Source organism: Sorex araneus, chromosome 2, assembly GCF_027595985.1.
Source record: "Sorex araneus isolate mSorAra2 chromosome 2, mSorAra2.pri, whole genome shotgun sequence".
NCBI classification, from domain to species: domain Eukaryota; kingdom Metazoa; phylum Chordata; class Mammalia; order Eulipotyphla; family Soricidae; genus Sorex; species Sorex araneus.
Window position 1 is genome coordinate 31,677,758 of NC_073303.1, and position 21,568 is coordinate 31,699,325.

Genomic DNA, 21,568 nt, shown 5'->3' on the forward strand with positions numbered 1-21,568 from the left:
GGCTGGAAATTTTGCCTGATTTTCATCTCTGAATAGATGAAAATACTGTATTTATTTATTTTAATTTTATATAAATACTTTATTATAAATACTGACAGTATTTATAGATACGAAAATACTGTCCATGGTGCTGGAGCGATACCCTTGCACACGGCCGACCCGGGTTCGATTTCCAGCATCCCATCTGGTCCCCTGAGCAACACCAGGGGTAATTCCTGAGTGCAGAACCAGGAGTTTATTAAGGTTCTTTGTCTTTATTTTTGAGTCTTGACAGTGGTTTACTTGGTTTATTTTTTCCAAAAAACCAACTCCTGCTTTCACTGATCTTTCAGATGAAAATTCACCTCTTGGTACCACAGAGACTTCTGTGCGCAGTGGCTGTGCTGTGTCTTGAGGGGACAGTGACAGGCAAATGCCTCCTGAGGCTCAGAGATGGAGAAACAAGAAAGAATGAGCCGTGAATGTTTGTTCAAGAAAACAGGCAGCTTCCTCCACAGAAGTAGCACTGTAGCACTGTCATCCAGTGGTTCATTGATTTACTCGAGTGGGCACCAGTAACATCTCCATTGTGAGACTTGTTACTGTTTTTGGCATGTCGAATACGCCATGGGTAGCTTGCTAGGCTCTGCTGTGCGGGTGTGATACTCTCAGCAGCTTGCTGGGCTCATGAGACGCATGGAGGTATCGAACCTGGGTTGGCCGCCCTACCCCGGTACTATTAATGCTCCAGCCCTCCACAGAAGTAACAAATAGAAAGCTATGGCTGAGGAGGACACCGAGGCCTGAGCTTAGACTGACCAGCACAGAAGCCCTCACTGTTCACTGTCCTGGGACAGAATGAGGCCAAGGTGCTACCTGAGTCTGTGTGATGATGGTCCTGGTGGGAGAAGATGCTATTGAGGGACCAGGACAAAGAAGAGAAAATGTGACCCAGACTTCTGGGTGATGATATCAAAGCCTGCAATGCACTGAGACAGACTGGGCACAGGCTCTGTCCCTGCTCATCCCACAGCCTCTCCTGTGCTGCCTATCACAGACTCAAACAGGTAACACGCGTGTATCTTGGGAAAGTCTCAGAATTTCCATTATTCCCTCTCAAATTTTAGGGATATCCTTTATTAATCTCTCAATTCCATAAAATAAGAATTTGTTAAAAATGGCAAATTCTTTATTTTGAAATATTATTCAGACAAAACAGGTAGTCAACCCAGAGGGAGACGGCCAAGTCCTGCCTATGCTTGGGACCAGACCATCAGGGAGGAGAACACAGGTAACCGTGGGGAGGGCCTGCGAGCCAGGGGTGGGCGAGACTCCCCCCTCACAGTATGTGATTGGACAACAGACACAGTCAAGTCCCAGGGCTTGAGAATATCCAAAATTCTTGAGTCACAACATAAAAATGTGAGGAAATTTGCATTCTTCAGCCTCATACAGAGCACTTGTTTCACACTGTAAGAGAAAAGATAAAGAGAGTCAGGTGAGTCACTGAACTGTGACATCCTGAGCATCTCTCTCAAAGAACCCCCAAACCCAGTCCTGTCCCCTCTGCCCAATCCCGCCCACTCCAGCCTCCAGAGTCTCACCTCTAGGGTTTGAGAGAGACTCATCAGAGCCCTGGAAACTGTCGCTGTTTCGGGAGGAATGAATAGGACAAGGTCAGAGCCCCAGGGGGTGAAATGAGAGGAGGAATCTGGGGTGCAGGAGCTCCCCATGTGCTCTCGTCTCTATCCAGGGCTAGGGCCCCAGCCCTGCCCACACTTACTTGCAGCTTGAGTGTACTGTCCTCATTCATTCCTCACCTTCGGGAAGGAAACAGCCCAGGGAAGGTCGGGGAGAGCACTGGGTCCTGAGCCCACAGAGCAGCTCTCTAGGCCCAGACCCCAGGGAAGTGTCAGAACTCTAAAGATGGCAGGCAGGACCAGGAAACAATTGGGAAGAAGATGCTCCTGTACTGACCAGCCTCTTCCTGGTGCTCTGTGCTCACAGGGACAGTCCCTGTGACCTGTGACCCTTGGAACCAGGTTCATCCCCAGTTTATGGAGGTGAAAGTGTCTTTCATGAACAACCCTGAGAGCGGCACACACAGGGGAGTGTGAGCAACAGCACAGGGGCGGGTAGTGCTCCCGCTAATGAGGCAGGAAAATTAATACAGGGGGAGACCCCCAGAGTGGGACAAGACTCAAGACTTGCCTTATTGGACAGATTTTCTCCTGCTACCATCTTACCTTAGTTTTCCCTGTTCCTGATCACTGGTGCCACCACAGCTCGAGTAATGACAGCCCCGACAAGAGCCAGGCCGACAATGATGCCCACAGTGAGGATGGTGGGCTGAGAAGGGGGCTCTGGGAAGGGAGGAAGGAGAGGGTCTGACCCCTGGGACTCAATCCTAACCCTCTAAAGCTCCCCCGAAGAGCTCTGATTCCTGTGAGAACAGGCTCTGTGCCCCGTCCCCCTCCTCACCCCATCTCAGGGTGACAGGCTCTGGCAGCCCCTGGTGCTGCACACGGCACGTGTATCTCTGCTCCTCTCCAGAAGGCACCACCACAGCCGCCCACTTCTGGAAGGTTCCATCCCCTGAAGGCCTGGTCTCCACCAGCTCTGTGTCCTGGGTCAGGTCCTCCCCATCACGCTGCCAGGTCAGGGTGATCTCGGCAGGGTAGAAGCCCAGGGCCCAGCACCTCAGGGTGACCTCCCGGTCAGAGAAGGGGTGGCGGGTGATGTGTCTTCTGGGGGCTTCTGAGGGGGAAAAATGAGAAAATTCACACTTTGGGTCACTTCCAGAATGAGGTTGAACAGGATAATTGGTTTGTTAGAAGGAGGCAGAAAATCCAGGCTGACTCAAGAAATGGGTAAAATCCTATTCCAAAATTCAGAATAAGGTTTGGGTAGGAGGTTCAGGTGTCTCAGGAGAACACTGACTCTGGTCCTGGCCTGGGTGAAGGATGAATGTCTGAGAAAAACAGTCAGATCTCTAAGGTGATGAGAAAAGATGTAAGAAAGTTGGATTCAACTATGCAGCTGTTAGGAGAGATGAAGTCATGAAATTTGCTTATAAATGGATAAACATGGAGGGTATCATGCTAAGTGAAATGAGTCAGAAAGAGAAAGACAGACATAGAGGGACTGCACTCATTTGTGGAGTGTAGGGTAGCATCACATGAGGCTGACACCCAAGGACAGTAGATACAAGGGCCGGGGGATTGCCCCATAGCTGGAAGACTGCTTCATGAGCCGAGCGGAGAAGGCAGATGGAATAGAGAAGGGATCACTAAGAAAGTGATGGCTGGAGGAACCAGTTGGGATTGGATATGCATGCTGAACGTAGATGCTGGACCAAACATGATGACCTCTCAGTGTCTGTATTGCAAGCTATAATGCCCAAAAGTAGAGAGAGAGTATGGGGAATATTGTCTGCCATAAAGGCAGGGGAAGGGTGGGAAAGGGGGAGCGTATACCCGGGATATTGGTGGTGGGGAATGTGCACTGGCGTAGGGATGGGTGTTTGATCATTGTGAGATTGTAACCCAAACATGAAAGCTTATAACTATCTCACGGTGATTCACTAAAATTAAAAAAAAAATTAAAAAAAAAAGAAAAAGAAAGATTCAGAGTGACTGTTGGAACCCAACAACCCAAGGAAACCAAGATCTGTTATTTCAGAGACGGTCTCCCCTCCCAGCAGGGAGACCAGGGTGCTTCATGCTCTTTTGAAGACAGGGTAGGCCTGCGGGCAAGTCTCTCTGTAGAGCCAGACATTGAAACCAGGAGGGCCCCTTCCTCTCCTGGCCAGAGGAGAAGGACTGTTAGGACACTAGCCCCCATTAGCTTCCCCATTATAGGGAGTTGGCCACTGCCCAGGGAAAGTCAGGGGTCGTCACCATCCAGGGACCGGTACCTGTGCGCAGCAGCGTGTCCTTCCCGTTCTCCAGGTATCTGAGGAGCCAAGGCACGCAGATGTTCTCCAGGTAGTTCCTGTGGCGCTCAGCCTGACCCTCCTGCTCCCACTTGCGCTGGCTTCTCCAAGCCTGCGTGCCCGCCGCCGCCGTCCAGGAGCGCAGGTCCTCTTCAGGGCGATGTAGTCGGCGCCATCGTAGGCTGATTGTTCGTACCCGCGCAGGAGGCGCCCGTCGGACCCCAGGTCGCAGCCGGACATTCTTTGGAGGGTGTGAGAGTCTGACCCGCCCACACAGATTAACCCCGAACCGAAAACGAAACCGGGCCCCGGGCCCCGTGGCGCCTCCCGGTCAAGGGTCCAGGGCGGGTCCCTCAGCCTCGGGGACGCTCGGACCCGCCTCGGGGCGACCCGGCCCGTCCCCGTGTTGGCTCGTCCCTGCCCGGCCGCGCTCACCTGCCTCGCTCTGGTTGTAGTAGTCGCGCAGGTTGCTCAGGCTCAGTCGGTAAATCTTTGTGGCGACCTTGGCTTTCCGCGTCTCCTCCTCCCAGTACTCGGGTCCCTCCTGCTCCACCCATGGCGCCCGTGGCTCCATCCTCGGACTGGCCGAGTCGCTGTCGAAGTGCACGAACTGCGTGTCGTCCACGTAGCCGACGACGATGAAGCGGGGCTCCCCGCCGGGCCGGGACACGGTGGTGTAAAAATACTGCAGGGAGTGGGGGCCTGGGGAGGGGAAAGGGTGACACCCGGTCCGACCCGCGGTGCGCGAGCCCCGGGGCCTAGGGATTGAGATGGGCGAGACTTTGCGTGCAGGAGTTTAAGGTTGGGGGACGTGACAGGTCGGGACCAGGGACATCTGCTGGGACCACGGAGAGGCTCCTCCTAGGGGTTAGAGTTCCCGCCTGGCCATCCCCACTCCTTGCAACAAACTTCCCTCCGACCCCGCACTCACCGGTCTGGGTCAGAGCCAGGACAACTGCTAGCTGCATGGTTGAGAGCTCCAACAGCCACATTTTCAGGGTCTTAGGAGTCTTAACTACCAGAGATGGGGGTCATGCTGTCTGGCTGTTCTAAAGCAATGACACCAATGGGAGTGAAAGTGAAACTTAGGGGAGACCGGAAATTCCAGCCCTGAGCTTCTGGCCCCCAACACCTGCTTGGGGACTGAGGAAATACCTCAGGGAGCCTTGGGGAGGAAAGGGGTGAGACCTGGCAAGACCTTCCCCTCTCCCCCCCTGGAGTGTTGGTCAGAGGGGTCCCAGGAGACAGGAAAGGGTGGAGGGACCAACAAAGTGGATTAAAGATCTCAACATCAAATCATAATTCATAAATTACATGGAAGACAAGGTTGGCAAAACCCTCCACTACATTGAAGCTAAAAGTATTTTCAAAGATGACATGCCACTGGCAAAGAAAGTGAAAACAGATAAACAAATGGGACTTTTTTTTTTTTTTTTTGCTTTTTGGGTCACACCCAGCAATGCACAGGGGTTACTCCTGGCTCTGCACTCAGGAATTACCCCTGGCAGTGCTCAGGGGACCAATTGTGATGCCGGGAGGGTTGGCCTCATGCAAGGCAAACGCCCTAGCCGCTGTGCTATTGCTCCAGCCCCTGAAAGATTTTCTTGATGCTGAACTCACATCCTCATTCTAATTCCACCACATTGCAGGGAAGCAAACTGATCTCCCAGTATGCTGTTCTTGTTCTTTTCTTCTCAGGAAAATACTAAAATGTAGCTATAAGCCTCTCTACACCTGGGGTGCTCTCTGGTGAATGATTCAGTGGTTCTCAATGTGACTGAACCTCAGGAATGCATTTGGCTTGTTGGAAATACTCAGGCCTCTCCCCAAGTCTCTGTAAGCATGTGGAGTCTGGAGCACAGTAGTCACTTCTTTAAGTGGCTCCACCCAGGGGTAGGGATGAATGTACTGTCACAGAAACAGTAAGATTCCTCCTCTGGTCTATGTTATTCCTGCTAATCTGAGTCTGAAGCCAGCAGCTCCTATTGGGATGTCCCCACCTCTTCTCCAGGGTTTAAATATTGTTGGGAGTCACCTCCTTAATCAGTTCCCTTAGCCCAGACACCCACACAGATCACCCATCATGTCCTTCCATCTTTCCTCCAAGGTCACCTTCCCAGTGAAGAGAACAACACTGATAAGGCTACGAAAATAGCCACTGCCCTTGTGCCCACACACTTATAAAATTGGGTCATGTTCCCCACAGCAGTTACGAACATCTAACTTAAACACTTTACTTGATTATTATATTTACAGTGAAGCCTGTCCCTTCCTACACAATTTTCAAGACTGGGAATTTTTAAATTATTATCATGCTTCTTTATTTTATTATTATTTTTAATTGAATCCCAGTGAAACACACAGTTACAAAGTTGTTCATGACCGGGTTTCAGTCATATAATATTTCTACACCCATCGCTTCACTCGTGTAGAATTCCCACCAATGGCTGGAAATTTTGCCTGATTTTCATCTCTGAAGTTTTATAGATATGAAAATACTGTCCATGGTGCTGGAGCGATAGCATAGCGGGTAGGCCGTTTGCCTAGCACAGGGCCGACCCGGGTTCGATTTCCAGCATCCCATATGGTCCCCTGAGCACCACCAGGGGTAATTCCTGAGTGCAGAGCCAGGAGTTTATTAAGGTTCTTTCTCTTTCTTTTTGAGTCTTGACAGTGGTTTACTTGGTTTATTTTTTCCAAAAAACCAACTCTTGCTTTCACTGATCTTTCAGATGAAAATTCACTTCTTGGTACCCAGAGACTTCTGTGCGCAGTGGCTGTGCTGTGTCTTGAGGGGACAGTGGCAGGCAAATGCCTCCTGAGGCTCAGAGATGGAGACATACAGAAAGAATGAGCCGTGAATGTGTGTCAAGAAAACAGGCAGCTTCCTCCACAGAAGTAGCACTGTAGCACTGTCATCCAGTTGTTCATCCATTTACTCGAGCGGGCACCAGTAACGTCTCCATTGTGAGACTTGTTACTGTTTTTGGCATATTGAATATGCCACGGGTAACTTGCCAGGCTCTGCTGTGTGGGTGTGATGCTCTCGGCAGCTGCCGGGCTCTCCAAAGGGACGGAGGAATCGAACCTGGGTTGGCCGCGTGCAAGGCAAACGCACTACCCGCTGTACTATTAATGCTCCAGCCCTCCACAGAAGTAACAAATAGAAAGCTATGGCTGAGGAGGACACCAAGGCCTGAGCCTAGACTGACCGGCACAGAAGCCCTCACTGTTCACTGTCCTGGGACAGAATGAGGCCAAGGTGCTACCTGAGTCTGTGTGATGATGGTCCTGGTGGGAGAAGATGCTATTGAGGGACCAGGACAAGGAAGAGAAAAAGTGACACAGACTGTTGAGTGATGACATCAAAGCCTGCAATGCACTGAGACAGACTGGGCACAGGCTCTGTCCCTGCTCATCCCACAGCCTCTCCTGTGCCGCCTGTCACAGACTCAAACAGATAACACACGTGTATCTTGGGAAGGTCTCAGAATTTCCATTATTCTCTCTCAAATTTTAGGGATATCTTTTATTATTCTCTCAATTCCATAAAACAAGAATTAGTAAAAAACTGCAAATTCTTTATTTTGAAATATTATTCAAACAAAACAGGTAGTCAACCCAGATGGAGACGACCAAGTCCTGCCTCTGCTTGGGACCAGACCATCAGGGAGGAGAACACAGGTAACTGTGGGGAGGTCCTGCGAGCCAGGGGTGGGCGAGACTCCCCCCTCACAGTATGTGATTGGATAACAGACACAGTCAAGTCCCATGGCTTGAGAATATCCACAATTCTTGAGTCACAACATAAAAATGTGAGGAAATCTGCATTCTTCAGCCTCATACAGAGCACTTGTTTCACACTGTAAGAGAAAAGAATGAAGAGAGTCAGGTGAGTCACTGAACTGTGACATCCTGAGCAAGCTCCCAGCATCCCTTTCAAGGAACCCCCAAACCTAGTCCTATCCCCTCTGCCCAATTCCGCCCACTCCAGCCTCTAGAGTCTCACCTCTAGGATTCATGAGAAACTCATCAGAGCCCTGGAAACTGTTGCTGTCTGGGGAGGAATGAACAGGACAAGGTCAGAGCCCCCGGGGGTGAAATGAGAGGAGGAATCTGGGGTGCAGGAGCTCCCTGTGGGCTCTGGTCTCTATCAGGGCTCCAGGGGCCCAGCCCTGCCCACACTTACTTGCAGCCTGAGTGTACAGTCGTCCTTCCTCACCTGCGGGAAGGAAACAGCCCAGGGAAGGTTGGGGAGAGCACTGGGTCCTGAGGCCACAGAGCAGCTCTCTAGGCCTGGACCCCAGGGAAGTGTCAGAACTCTGAAGATGGCAGGCAGGACCAGGAAACAATTGGGAAGAAGATGCTCCTGGACTGACCAGCCTCCTCCTGGTGGTCTGTGCTCACAGGGACAGTCCCTGTGACCTGTGACCCTGGGAACCAGGTTCATCCCCAGCTTATGGACGTGAAAGTGTCTTTCATGAACAACCCTGAGAGCAGCACACACAGGGGAGTGTGAGCAACAGCACAGGGGCGGGTAGTGCTCCCGCTAATGAGGCAGGAGAACAAATACAGGGTGGAGACCCCCAAAGTGGGACAAGACTCAAGACTTGCCTTTTTGGACAGATTCTCCCCTGCCACCATCTTACCTGAGCGCTTCCTCCTGCTGATCACAGCTGCCACCACAGCTCCAGTGACCACAGCCCCGACAAGAGCCAGGCCGACAATGATGCCCACAGTGAGGATGCTGGACTGAGAAGGGGGCTCTGGGGAGAGAGGAAGGAGAGGGTCTGACCCCCAGGCCCAGCCTGACCCTCAACAGTTCCCCAGAGGGGCCAACCTTGATTCCCTGAGAACAGGCTCTGTGCCCTGTCCCCCTCCTCACCCCATCTCAGGGTGACAGGCTCCGGCAGCCCCTGGTGCTGCACACGGCACGTGTATCTCTGCTCCTCTCCAGAAGACACCACCACAGCCGCCCACTTCTGGAAGGTTCCATCCCCTGAAGGTCTGGTCTCTACCAGCTCTGTGTGCTTGGTCAGGTCCTCCCCATCACGCTGCCAGGTCAGGGTGATCTCGGCAGGGTAGAAGCCCAGGGCCCAGCACCTCAGGGTGACCTCCTGGTCAGAGAAGGGGTGGCAGGTGATGTGTCTTCTGGGGGCTTCTGAGGAGGAAAAATGAGAAAATTCACACTTTGGGTCACTTTCAGAATGAGGTTGAACAGGATAATTGGTTTGGAAGAAGGAGGCAGAAAACCCAGGCTGACTTGAGAAATGGGTAAAATCCTATTCCAAAATTCAGAATAAGGTTTGGGTAGGAGGCTGAGGTCTCTCAGGAGAACACTGACTCTGGTCCTGACCTGGGTGGAGGATGAATGTCTGAGAAAAACAGTCAAATCTCAGGTGATGAGAAAACGATGTAAGAAAGTTGGGTTCAGAGTGACTGTTGGAACCCGACAACCCAAGGAAACCAAGATCTGTTATTTCAGAGACGGTCTCCCCTCCCAGCAGGGAGACCAGGGTCCTTCATGCTCTTTTGAAGACAGGGTAGGCCTGCGGGCAAGTCTCTCTGTAGCACGGAACATTGAAACCAGGACGGCCCCTTCCTCTCCTGGCCAGAGGAGAAGGACTGTTTGGACACTAGCCCCCATTAGCTTCCCCCTTGTGGGGAGTCGGCCACGCACAGGGGGAGATCAGGGGTCTTCACCATCCAGTACCTGCGCGCAGCAGCGTGTCCTTCCCGTTCTCCAGGTATCTGAGGAGCCAAGGCGCGCAGATGTTCTCCAGGTAGTTCCTCTGATACTCAGCCTCACCCCACTGCTCCCACTTGCGCTGGGTGATCCAAGCCTGCGTGCCCGCCGCCGCCGTCCAGGAGCGCAGGTCCTCGTTCAGGGCGATGTAGTCGGCGCCGTCGTAGGAGTATTGACTGTACCCGCGCAGGAGGCGCCCGTCGGACCCCACGTCGCAGCCGTACATCAACTGGAGGGTGTGAGAGTCTGACCCGCCCGCACAGATTAACCCCGAACCGAAAACGAAACCGAGGCCCGGTCCCCGCGGCGCTTCCCGGTCATGGGTCTGAGGCGGGTCCCCCAGCCTCGGGGACGCTCGGACCCTTTTCGGGGCGACCCGGCCCGTCCCCGGGTTGGTTTGTCCCTGCCCAGCCGCGCTCACCCGCCTCGCTCTGGTTGTAGTAGCGGCGCAGGGTGTTCAGGTTCACTCGGTAATTCTTTGCGGCGTCCTTGGCGTTCCGCGTCTCCCGCTCCCAGTACTCGGGTTCCTCCAGCTCCACCCACGGCGCCCGCGGCTCCATCCTCGGACTCGCCGAGTCGCTGTCGAAGCGCACGAACTGCGTGTCGTCCACGTAGCCGACGGCGATGAAGCGGGGCTCCCCGCCGCCGGGCGGCGAGATGGCGGTGAGGAAGTATCGCAGGGAGTGGGGGCCTGGGAGAGGGGAAGGGGTGAGACCCTGTCCGACCCTCGGTCCTGGAGCCCCGCGGCGGAGGGACTGAGATTGGAGAGACTTTGCGTGCAGGATTTGAAGGTTGGGGGACGGGGGGGTGGGTGGGGGGGGACATCTGCTGGGGACCATGGAGAGGCTCCTCCTAGGGGTTAGAGTTCCTAGCTGGTCGCGTCCCCACTCGCTGAAACAAACTTCCCTCAGACCCCACACTCACCGGTCTGAGTCAGAGCCAGGATCAACGCCAGCTGTGGTTGGATGGTTAAGAGCTCCAAGAGCCACATTTTCAGGGTCTTGGGAGTCTTATCTACCGGGAGACAGGGGTCATGCTGATTGGCTGATTGGTGTCATGAAAAGACACCAATGGGAGTGAAAGTGAAATTTAGGGGAGCCTGGAAATCCCCAGCCCTGAGCTTCTGGCCCCCAACACCTGCTTGGGGACTCAGGAAATACCTCAGGGAGTGGGAGCCTGGGGGAGGGGAAGGGGTGAGACCTGGCATGAACTTCCCCCCCCACACCCCCAGCAGTGTTGGTCGATGGGGTCTCAAAGGACGGGAAAGGGGGGAGGGACCAATAAGGTGGATTAAAGATCTCAACATCAGATTAGAATCCATAAAGTACATGGAAGACAAGGTTCACGAAACCCTCCACTACATTGAAGCTAAAGGTATTTTCAAAGATGATGTGCTACTGGCCAAGCAAGTGAAAACAAAGATAAACAAATGGGACTATCTTAAACTAAGAAGCTTCTGCACCTCAAAAGAAACTGTGACCAAAACATAAAGACAGTCTACAGAATGGGAAAGGATATTCACCCAATACCCATCTGATAAGGGCTTGATATCAAGGATATAGAAGGCACTGTTTGAACTCTACAAGAAGAAAACATCCAACCCCATCAGAAAATGGGGGTTGGAAATGAACCGAAATTTTCTAAAAGAAGAAATCCAAATGGCTAAAAGACACATGAGAAAATGCTCTACATCACTAATCGTCAGGGATATGCAGATTAAAAACAATGAGATATCATTTCACACCACAGAGACTGGCCCACATACAAAAGATAAAAGCAACCGGTGTTGGTGCGGATGTGGGGAGAAAGGGACTCTCCTTCACTGCTGGTGGGAATGCCGACCGGTTTAGCCCTTTTGGAAAACAATATGGACTATTCTCAAAAAATTAGAAATTGAGCTCCCATTTGACCCAGCAATACCACTCCTGGGAATATATCCTGGAGAGGCAAAAAGATATAGTAGAAATGACATCTGCATTTCATTGCAGCACTGTTTACAATAGTCAAATTCTGGAAAAGAATTGAGTGCCCCAAAATATGACTGGTTAAAGAAACTTTGGTACATCTACACAATGGAATACTATGCAGCTGTCACAAAAGATGAAGTAATAAAATTTGCACATATGTGGATCAACATGAAAAATACCATGTTTAGTGAAATGAGTCAGAAATAGACAGAATAAAAAGATTGCACTCATCTGTGGAATATAAAGTAACAGAATGGGAGACTAACACCCAAGAGTAGTAGAGATAAGGACCAGGAAGTCTGCCCTACAGCTTGGAAACTAGTCTTATATGCTGGGGGAAAAGGCAGCTGAGATAGAGAAGGGAACACCAAGTAGAGAATGTTGGGAGGACCCATTCGGGTTGAAAGATGAGTGCCAAAAGTAGACTATAGACCAAACACAATGGCCACTCGATACCTCTATTGCAAACTACAATACCCAACAGGAGAGAGAACAAAAGGGAATGCCCTGCTGCAGAGGTGTGGTGGGGTAGTGGGGGATGGGGTGGGGGTGGGGGGGGATACTGGGATCATTGGTGGAGGAGAATGGGCACTGGTGGAGGGACGGGTAAATGATCACTGAATGACTAATGCAAAAATGAAAGTTCATAAATTTGTAACTGTACCTCATGGTGATTCACTAATAAAAATTTTTTTCAAAAGGGGGGAAGGTGTACGGAGCCATTTTACAAGCCCGGCTCTTATCCTCTAGTCAAACGGAGGCTTACTTGGGATTCTGGTAACAAGGTCACCACTGCTGACCTTACTGATCTTATCAGTTCGCCATTCCTCTCTCACTAGCCAACGCCCATGCCTGATCTGCCCAATGCCCATGTCTGATCTGCATTTTACTATTGTTCCTATGGGGGTCCAAGCATGCATACCGCTCCCTCCCACCAAGAGGTATAAGTATTGTAACTGCTGTGAATAACTCTTTCCCTCCTCCTCCTTCTTGCTCTGCGTCTCTTCGTTTGGTTGTGTCCCCTCCTTAGCCCCACGAAGGGTCCTCCCTGCGGGACAGGATGATGCCCGCAGGGGGGACCCCACAGGAAGGGACCAAGAAGGGTGAGACTTAGGGGTGTGGGAGGAGTTGAAGGTTGGGGGGGTACAAGGAGGAACATTTGGGGGGGCATCCGGGCAGGGAAACCAAGGAACTACTTCTCAGAGGTCCTACATTAGTGACTGGCAGTTCCTACCCCTACTCCCCACAATGAACTCCCCTCCTGACCCTGCATTCACTCGCTCTGGTCTGGGTCTGGGTCAGGCCAGGGCCCCAAAAGCAGCAGAAGAAGGGGTCACGACACCCACATAGTCAAAGAATCCGACCTTTCCTAACTCTTCTGGGGTCCCCATCAGTTTATAAAGGGAGCCGCGAGGACTCTGATTGGCTGATCTAGACAGCGATGCCCAAGAGGAGTGAAGACTGGGGATGCGTCAGGAGTATCTGGGCAGAAGGTGCAGACACAGGTTGCAGAGAGAAGTGAAACTGGGGAGACCAGGAATCCCCAGGCCTGATCTCCTGCACCCAATACCACCCTGGGGACACTGGGAGCCACAACTGGGACCCGGGACTTCGCCCTCTCACCTACTCCCTCACCTGGTCTTTGTCACACTGTTTCCCCTTGTCCAGGGCTGAGACTGTCAGCAATTTACTATGGTTTTCGTTTTGGTATCTCGCTACAATCTTACAAGTTCCTGAGGATGCCAGAGATGCTTCTTTGCATTCAGGTTATGCCTGTCAGTGTTTGCCATGTGAGGACTCTGACTTAAAGCCCCTTTATTGTTGGTAATGATGACTTTGTTTTGCTTTTGGCTTTTGGCTACACCAGTCAGCGCTCAGGAGTGATCCCTGGCTCTGTGCTCAGGGATCATTCCTGGCAGGTTCATGGGACCATATGTGGTGTGGGGGATCAAACCCGTATTGGCCACATGCAAGGCAAGTGCTTTACCTTTGTGATATCTCCCCTGCAGAGTTAATGCCTGACATTGACTTCAACTGGAATAATATCAACAACAAATTAATTTTAACAGGAAATCCTTGTGGGGAGCAAGAGGTCACACCCAGTGATGTTCACTGACTCTGTACTCAGGAATTACTCCTGGCAGTGCTCAGGGGAACATATGGGATGCAGGCAATAGAACCCCTTTCTGGAAAGGTTCAAGGCAAGCACCTTACCTGCTATACTATTTCACCAACCCCTAGAAAGTCTTTTGAAGAAAAATCATATTAGATTTATGCTGGGGACCAGCCCTACCTGAGCAGGCCTGAACCAGGGATGCCATGAGGACTAAGAAAGAGGCAGAAATGGGAGCAAAAAGCATGTGGTGAGGGGGCTCATAGCCTTTGGACTGAGCCCTGACTGTTCTCTATGAATCATATTTATTACTAGAATCCATAATCATCAGACTAATATTCCTCGGGAAAATACCTAATGACTTTAATCTATCCAAGATAGACTTTTACACATCCAAGGACCTTGGTTCATGGGAAAAACATCTTTATAATGGACTTTCTCAAGGGGAGATTCTTTCAGGAAGCAGAGATAGAGCAGATAAAGGACCTGCCCACCAACTCCCTCTTCTGGGGCATTATTCCCCCTCTAGCACCGTCATTCTTGGTTGAAAGTTTCCATAAAGGACCTCTTTTGTCCATCTCCTTTATTTATATATTTAGTACTCAACATTTTTTTTTTAGCATAGAAATGGCCCAGTTCTTCAAGTAATCTTGAAAAGAATGCCAAGCTGCTAAATCTTCCATGTAGACCAGTCAGGGCTGAGCTCGGCCCTCTTCAGAATGGGGTCGGGCAGATTCCCTGAACACCCCAGCCACCCTCCTCTGCCCAGGGGCTAAAGGCTCCCACCTACACCCAAAATTTTCAGGCATAGATATGGCCCAGATCCACAACTGAACCTCATAAAGCTGCCAAACCACCAAACGTTCCAGCTTCTGGAGGGACACACCGCATTTCATAGTGCTTTGAGTCACTTGACCCCACCCTGTAGGGAACCATTTTACCTTACTGATCTTATCCTGTCACTATTTGTTTATCACTAGCTAACCCCATGCCACACCTAGCAAAGGTTGCCACTCCTAATCTTACTGATTTTATCCTATCAGCATTTGTTTATTACTAGCTAAAGCCCATGCCACACCCTGCATTTCTATTGGGGGTCCCGTCATGCATACTATACCACCTCCTCCCAGCAGCGAGGTATAAATACTGTAACTACCATAAAATAAACGCCTTTTCTCCCTCCTCCTGGCTCTGAGTCTGTTCATTCAGCTGTGTCCTCTTCTCAGCCCCACAAAGTGTTCTCCCTGCTGAATAGAAGGAGACCTCCACATCGACTTCCACACCACCCCAGTAGGAAAACTGAGATTTAATAAGAAGTCGTGTAGAATTTTGCAAACCACAATGCCCAAAGGACAGAGAGAGATAGATAGAGAAGAAAATTACCTGCCATAGAGGCAGGAAGGGGGTTTGGGGTGGGGAGTGATGGGAGGGAACCTGGGGACACTGGTGCTGGGAAATGTACACTGGTGGAGGAATGGATGTTGGAATACTGTGTGATTGAATCCTTATCATGAACAGTTTTGTAATGTTCTATCTCACAGCAATTCAATAAAAAACGTTAAAAAAATTGTTGTGTAAAAGCCCACCAAGCTCAGTGAGCAAAAATAGTAACACAGAAGGCTGAGTAGCAGAGAACAGTCCAGCAAATCCTTAGACAGTGTCTTTGTCTATTGTGAGATAGAACAATGATCACTGATTGACTTCTATTGATCTATTTCCCAATACTTTCCTGTTGTAACAAGCAATATAGAGTAAATTATTTTGTGCCCACTAGGGGGTCAGGCTGTGGGTGGGGAGGAAATGCCAGTGTGTGCAACCAAAATAATGAGCAGCAGAGCCAAGTGTGCTGACACCACAGCTGACATGTGCAACCTCACAGCCAGAGTGTGTGTGCAACCTCAGAGAGCCAGTCCACCTGTGTGACCTCAGGAAGCCAGTTCACCTGTGCGACCTCAGAGAGCTAGAGCGCATGTGCCACTCTGTTTATCCCAGCAAGAACCGCCACTAGAAAGGAAATTATTTAATACAGAAATAATGTTATCTTTTAATATGTGTTGTAACAAGCAATACAAACTAAATTTCTTTATGCCTGCTAAGGGGGCAGGCGGCGGGGGGCGTGGGAAACCGGGGACTTTGGTGAAGGGAAGGTCACACTGGTGGTGGAACTGGTGTTGGAACATGGACTTCTTGAAATAATTGTATAACAAACAACTTCTAAATCATGGTGCTTACACAAAGTCTTCTCTCAAAAAAGGGTGTTTCAGGGGTTAAGAGGCACATGCAGCCGGGTTCTGTGCGGCACACAAGGGCTTCAGAGCACCACAGGTGAGGTTCTGGAGACCCTGGAGCTCGTTCAGAGGCCTCCTGAGCACTGCTTGGGAGTCCCCACCCCTAAATAAGAAGGAGAAAGAACAAAACTAATTCAGAACGTAAATTGTGTTGTGGAAGAGTGAATCCTTTTACATTTTATAAGGGTCTTTCCTGCCCATCAGAAGCTAACTGGATTTTTATATTTTCTTCTACCTTTACTCTGTAGTTTTATGTGATGTATATGGAATAATTAAGCTTTATAAATATGTGGAGATGGTATTTTTAATAATTGTGTCACGTAACTTTGAACAGTCAGTTGGAGAGCAATGAGAGTCAACTAACAGGGACAACACTGGTTGTTGCAGGAAATGGGGTACATGAATGCTGGGGACAAAGATATACAAGATATACAAGGCACTAGTTGAACTAGTTGAAGAAAAAACACCTTACTCCATCAGAAAATGGGGTGAAGAAAATAGTAGAAACTTTCTCAAAGAAGAAATTTGAATTGCCAAAATGCATATGAAAAAACACTCCATCACTTATCATAAGGGAGATGCAGATCAAAACAACAATGAGATATCATCTCACACCACAGAGACTGGCACACATTCAAAAGAACAAGAGCAAGACGAGATCGGGCGCGTTCAGGGTGGTATGGCCGTAGACAACCCCCCCAGAACGGATGACTGGTTGAGGAAACTTTGGTACATCTATACAATGGAATACTATGCAGCTGTTAGAAAAAAGGAGGTCAAGAACTTTGTAGTCAAGTGGATGGGCATGAAAAGTTTCATGCTGAGTGAAATGAGTCAGAAAGAGAGAGACAGACATAGAAAGATTGCACTCATCTATGGTATATAGAATAACAGAGTGGGAGACTAACACCCAAGAACTGTAGAAATAAGTACCAGGAGGTTGACTCCATGGCTTCGAGGCTGGCCTCACGTTCCGGGGAAAGGTCAACTCAGAGAAGCGATCACCAACTACATTGTAGTCGAAGGCCATGTGGGGGAAGGGAGTTGCGGGCTGAATGAGGGCTAGAGACTGAGCACAGCGGCCACTCAACACCTTTATTGCAAACCACAACAGCTAATTAGAGAGAGAAAACAGAAGGGAATGCCTTGCCACAGTGGCAGGGTGGGGTGGGGGGAGATGGGATTGGGGAGGGTGGGAGGGACACTGGGTTTACGGGTGGTGGAGAATGGGCACTGGTGAAGGGATGGGTTCCCAAACTTTGTATGAGGGAAGTATAAGCACAAAAGTGTATAAATCTGTAACTGTACCCTCACGGTGATTCTCTAATTAAAAATAAATAAATTAAAAAAAAATAAAGCTACAAGAATGATTTAAGAATGGTTGAAAATGATGCTATGGAAAACTGCATAAACCCAAAAGTAATAGAAACTGAGAACTGATCTTCAGTAGGAAGCTTAGGAAGCTTAGCCGGGGGTGCGGGGAGACGCCTTGAGTGAGACACGGGGACACTGGACGTGGGACTGGAATGTTTCATGCATGGAATTCTACTAATAACAGTTGGCAGTAAACCACAATGCCTAAAATAAAAATTTAAAAAAAGAATAAAAAAAAAAAACCAAAAGAACAAGAGCAACCAGTGCTGGCGTGGATTTGGGGGAAAAGGGACTCTCTTTCATTATTGGTGGGAAAGCTGACTGGTCCAGCCTTTTTGGTAAATAATATGGACATTTCTCAAAAGAAAAAAAAAACTAGTACTTGAGCTCCCATTTGATCCAGCAATACCACTTCTGGGAATATACCGTGGGGTCCAAAAACACACAGCAGAAACACCACCTGTATTCTGATGTTCATTGCAGCACTATTCACAATAGGCAGAATCTGGAAACAACCTGAATGCCCGAGAACAGATGAATGGATAAAGAAACTATGGTGGACTGGAGCAATAGCACAGCGGGTAGGGCGTTTGTCTTGCATGCGGCTGACCCAGGTTCAATTCCCAGCATCCCATATGGTCCCCCATGCACCGCCAGGAGTAATTTCTGAATGCAGAGCCAGGAATAACCCCTGTTCATCGCTGGGTGTGACCCCAAAAGGAAGAAAAAATAAGAAAGAAAGAAACTATGGTATATCTATGCAATGGAATACTATAAGCTGTTAGGAAAAAAATAAAGTTTACCTATAAATGGATGGACATGGAGAGTATCATCCTGAGTGAAATGAGTCAGAAAGATGAGGGAAAAATATAGAATGACTGCATTCATTTGTGATATACATATCACAAGTGATATCTATATCTATATCTATATCTGTATATATCAACCACAAGTGTGTGTGGCAGAGGCTAGTTGAGATATAATTGAGATATAGAAGGGATATATTGTATGACAATAATAACTAAAAATAATCACGCTGGATAAGAACTGAGTGTTAAAAGTAGATAAAGGGATATTTCTAATAACCTTCCAACATCTGTATTGAAAACCACAGTAATGAAAAGAAGAGAGAGACAGAGAGAGATAGCAAGAGAGAGAGAAAGAGAAGAAAAGCACCTGCCATAGAGGCAGTGTGGGGGTGTGGGGTGTGGGTGGTGATGGGAGAGAAACTGGGACACTGGTGTTGGTCAATGTACTCTGGTGGAGGACTGGGTGTTGGAACACTGTACCACTGAAACATAATCATGAACAGCTTTGTAAGGGTCTATATCACAATGATTCAATAAAATAAGTAAATTAATAAATAAAAATCTATATGACTGAAACCGATCATGAACAACTTTATAATGGTGTTTATTTATTTATTTTTTGCTTTTTGGGTCACACCCAGAGATGCACAGGGGTTACTTCTGGCTTGCATTCAGGAATTGCTCCTGGCAGTGCTTGGGGGACCATATGGGATGCCGAGGATCGAACCCGGGTCGGCCGCGTGCAAGGCAAATGCCCTACCCGCTGTGCTATCACTCCGGCCCCTATAATGGTGTTTCTTAATGTGTTTTAATGTTTCATGTATCACTGTATCACTGTTATCCCATTGATCATTGATTTGCTCGAGCGGGCCCAGTAACGTCTCCATTTGTCCTAGCCCTAAGATTTTAGTAGTGTCTCTTTACTTGTTCTAGCTAATGGTGCCACATTGGAGGCTCTTTCAGGGTCAGGGGAATGAGAACCATCATTGTTACTGTGTTTGGCATATAAATACGCCACAGGGAGCTTGCCAGGCTCTCCCTTGCAGGCAGGAAACTCTTGGTAGCTTGCCAGGTTCTCCCAGAGGGAGAACTAGGTTAAAAGAGGTTGTATCACAGCCGTGTGCTTTCGGGAGCTTTGTTTTATAGTCTCTGGGTGTTTGCCATTGATTGGATTACACAGAGCCGGGGGCAATTTGTGGGTGTGACTGCCTAGCTACTGGAAAATGGGGTTCTGGGTGGAAGAGACCCAGTCCTGATCCAAGCAGGCTTGGAGATCTCAGCCCCAGTCCCGCACACCTGAGATCCTCTGCTGATTCCTTCATGCGTGAAGCTCATTCAAGCATGTAGAGAGTGGCCTTGAGCATGGCTGTGGCTGGGTTCCAGAGGTCTTCGGCTGCCAGGGCTCTGCTCGGGGCAGGGAGAGAAACTCAACCCACCCCCTCCGATGGGCCCCTGGTGAAGACAGCCAGGCGTGTTGGCAAGAGACTACCATTTTAATGTTTAAGTAATTAAAAATAATAAAAAACTAAACAAAACATAAAATAATGACAAATGATTTTCAAAGTCAAAAGGATTAAATAAAATTTGGAGGGGAAATGAATGATACAAAAATGAAAAAACAAAAAAGGCTAATACAAAAAGCGTATTCTTTAAAGAACAAACAAAATTGGCAAGCCTTTAGCTAGACTCAAAACAGAAAAAGAGACGGACCGGATAGTACAGTGTGTAAGGTACTTTCCTTGCACATGACCCATCTGGGTTCAGTCTCTAGCATCCCATATAGTCCCCCCCCAAAAAAATCCAGGAGTAATTCCTGAGTATAGAGCCAGGAGTAACTCCTGAGCATTAGCAGGTATTGTACAGAAAGAAATCAAAAAGAAAAGAAAAAATTTGGGCTGGTGAGCTGGCTTAGTGGATATAGTTCAAATATAGCATGTAAGCAGGAGGTCCAGATTCAGTCCTGAGCACCTTCTAATTCCCCTAGAAAAAGAGTAAAGTAATATTTTAAAACTATTCACAAACAAGAGAATTAAAAATATTCTAAAGGACAGGGACAGCGTAACAATACAGCGGGTATGGTGTTTACCTGAATGTGGCTGACGGGGGTTCGATCCCCAGCACTACAATATGGTCCCATGAAACACCAGGAGTAACCTCTGTGCACAGACAGGTGTAACTAAAAAATAAACAAACAAACTTGAAATTTCACAAAAACCTGCAGAATAGCACTTAGTGTGGGCTGTGCACAGGGATTCCATCTACAGAATCCCTTTAAAGTGTGGGATAGAGGGCAAGGAAAATATGTACTCTTTGGGGAATATGTTAAGGAATGGAGAGAATTGACTTAAATAATTGACTTAAAAGTAACATAAGGACATGGTGAATGGTATTAGGCTCTTTAGTGGTGGTGAGATGCAATAAGTGTACATTAACACTATCTGTACACGTTACTTTACTGCAACAATGAATATATTTGTTCATAAAATAAAACATATGTCCTCAAAGGGAGAAACGTAGGAACATATACCATCAGGGGGTGAGGATGACCATTATCATTGATGACCAAGTGGCTCCTTCACTCTCTGATGTGCGGTTGAGAATGACACTGTGTGTCTGTGGGCTTTCCACACCTCTAGCCTTGGCCACCACACCCAAACTGAAGGGCTTCCTCTGATGTATAGCAGAGCAGATTCCTTACAATGCTACATCATCCAAGACAAAGACAATCTGAGACCGACTCAGCCGGAGGCACCGTTGGGAAACATGACTGAGACCTCACTCGGGGTGCATGATCCTGGGGTGGGATCCAAGGAGAAAAAATGGAAACAGTAACATGCAAATATAGTGTGGAGATTCGTGACACTGTCCTGACATGCACTTATTAGCTATAGAAGTGTGGTAGTGATAAAAGATGAAGAATGTTTCTAAGGAAAGGAACAGGAGTGGAAGGGAAGTTCCCTTGTAGTTTCTAGGTTTGGCATCATGGGCTGGAGAAAGAGGTTCTGGGGCCATGATGGAACCTCAGACACAGCACAAGATCCCAGAGGTTTCCGTTCTGCAACTCTCCACCCGGCTCCCGAGCCTGACCCCAAGACTGCTCTGAAGGCACCTTCATCCCATGCATATCCTCCTCGAGGTAGCATCTCAGCCTGAGTCAGACCACAGCCCCGCCCCTGCAAAGTAGAAGCGAGCAGAGCAGCGGCGCCCCCGTGTGGCCATATGGCAGAAAGAAAACTCAGTTTTACTTGCGCTTCCTCAGCAAGGGAATCTCTGGGCTCTCAGCAACAGGGCAGGCTGTGCTCACTAGGGGGCGCCCTATAGGGAAACATTGATTCTCTGTCAATGTTTTTTTTTCAAG

General features: G+C 49.0%; 1 protein-coding gene and 1 pseudogene across 1 annotated transcript; both read right to left on the bottom strand.

Moving 5' to 3' along the window:
- Nucleotides 1-2,226: 2,226 nt before the first annotated feature.
- LOC129401624 (patr class I histocompatibility antigen, A-126 alpha chain-like) lies at nt 2,227-4,881 on the bottom strand (annotated as a pseudogene).
- A 2,890-nt stretch (nt 4,882-7,771) lies between these two features.
- LOC129401625 (patr class I histocompatibility antigen, A-126 alpha chain-like) lies at nt 7,772-10,667 on the bottom strand. The gene is made up of 7 exons (XM_055124351.1): nt 10,584-10,667; nt 10,081-10,350; nt 9,627-9,905; nt 8,805-9,074; nt 8,563-8,679; nt 7,923-7,970; nt 7,772-7,776 (listed from the first exon to the last, which is right to left on the bottom strand). Exons 1-7 carry the CDS (start codon nt 10,648-10,650, stop codon nt 7,772-7,774), a joined length of 1,056 nt encoding a protein of 351 aa, XP_054980326.1. The 5' UTR covers nt 10,651-10,667.
- Between the last annotated feature and the right edge of the window lie 10,901 nt (nt 10,668-21,568).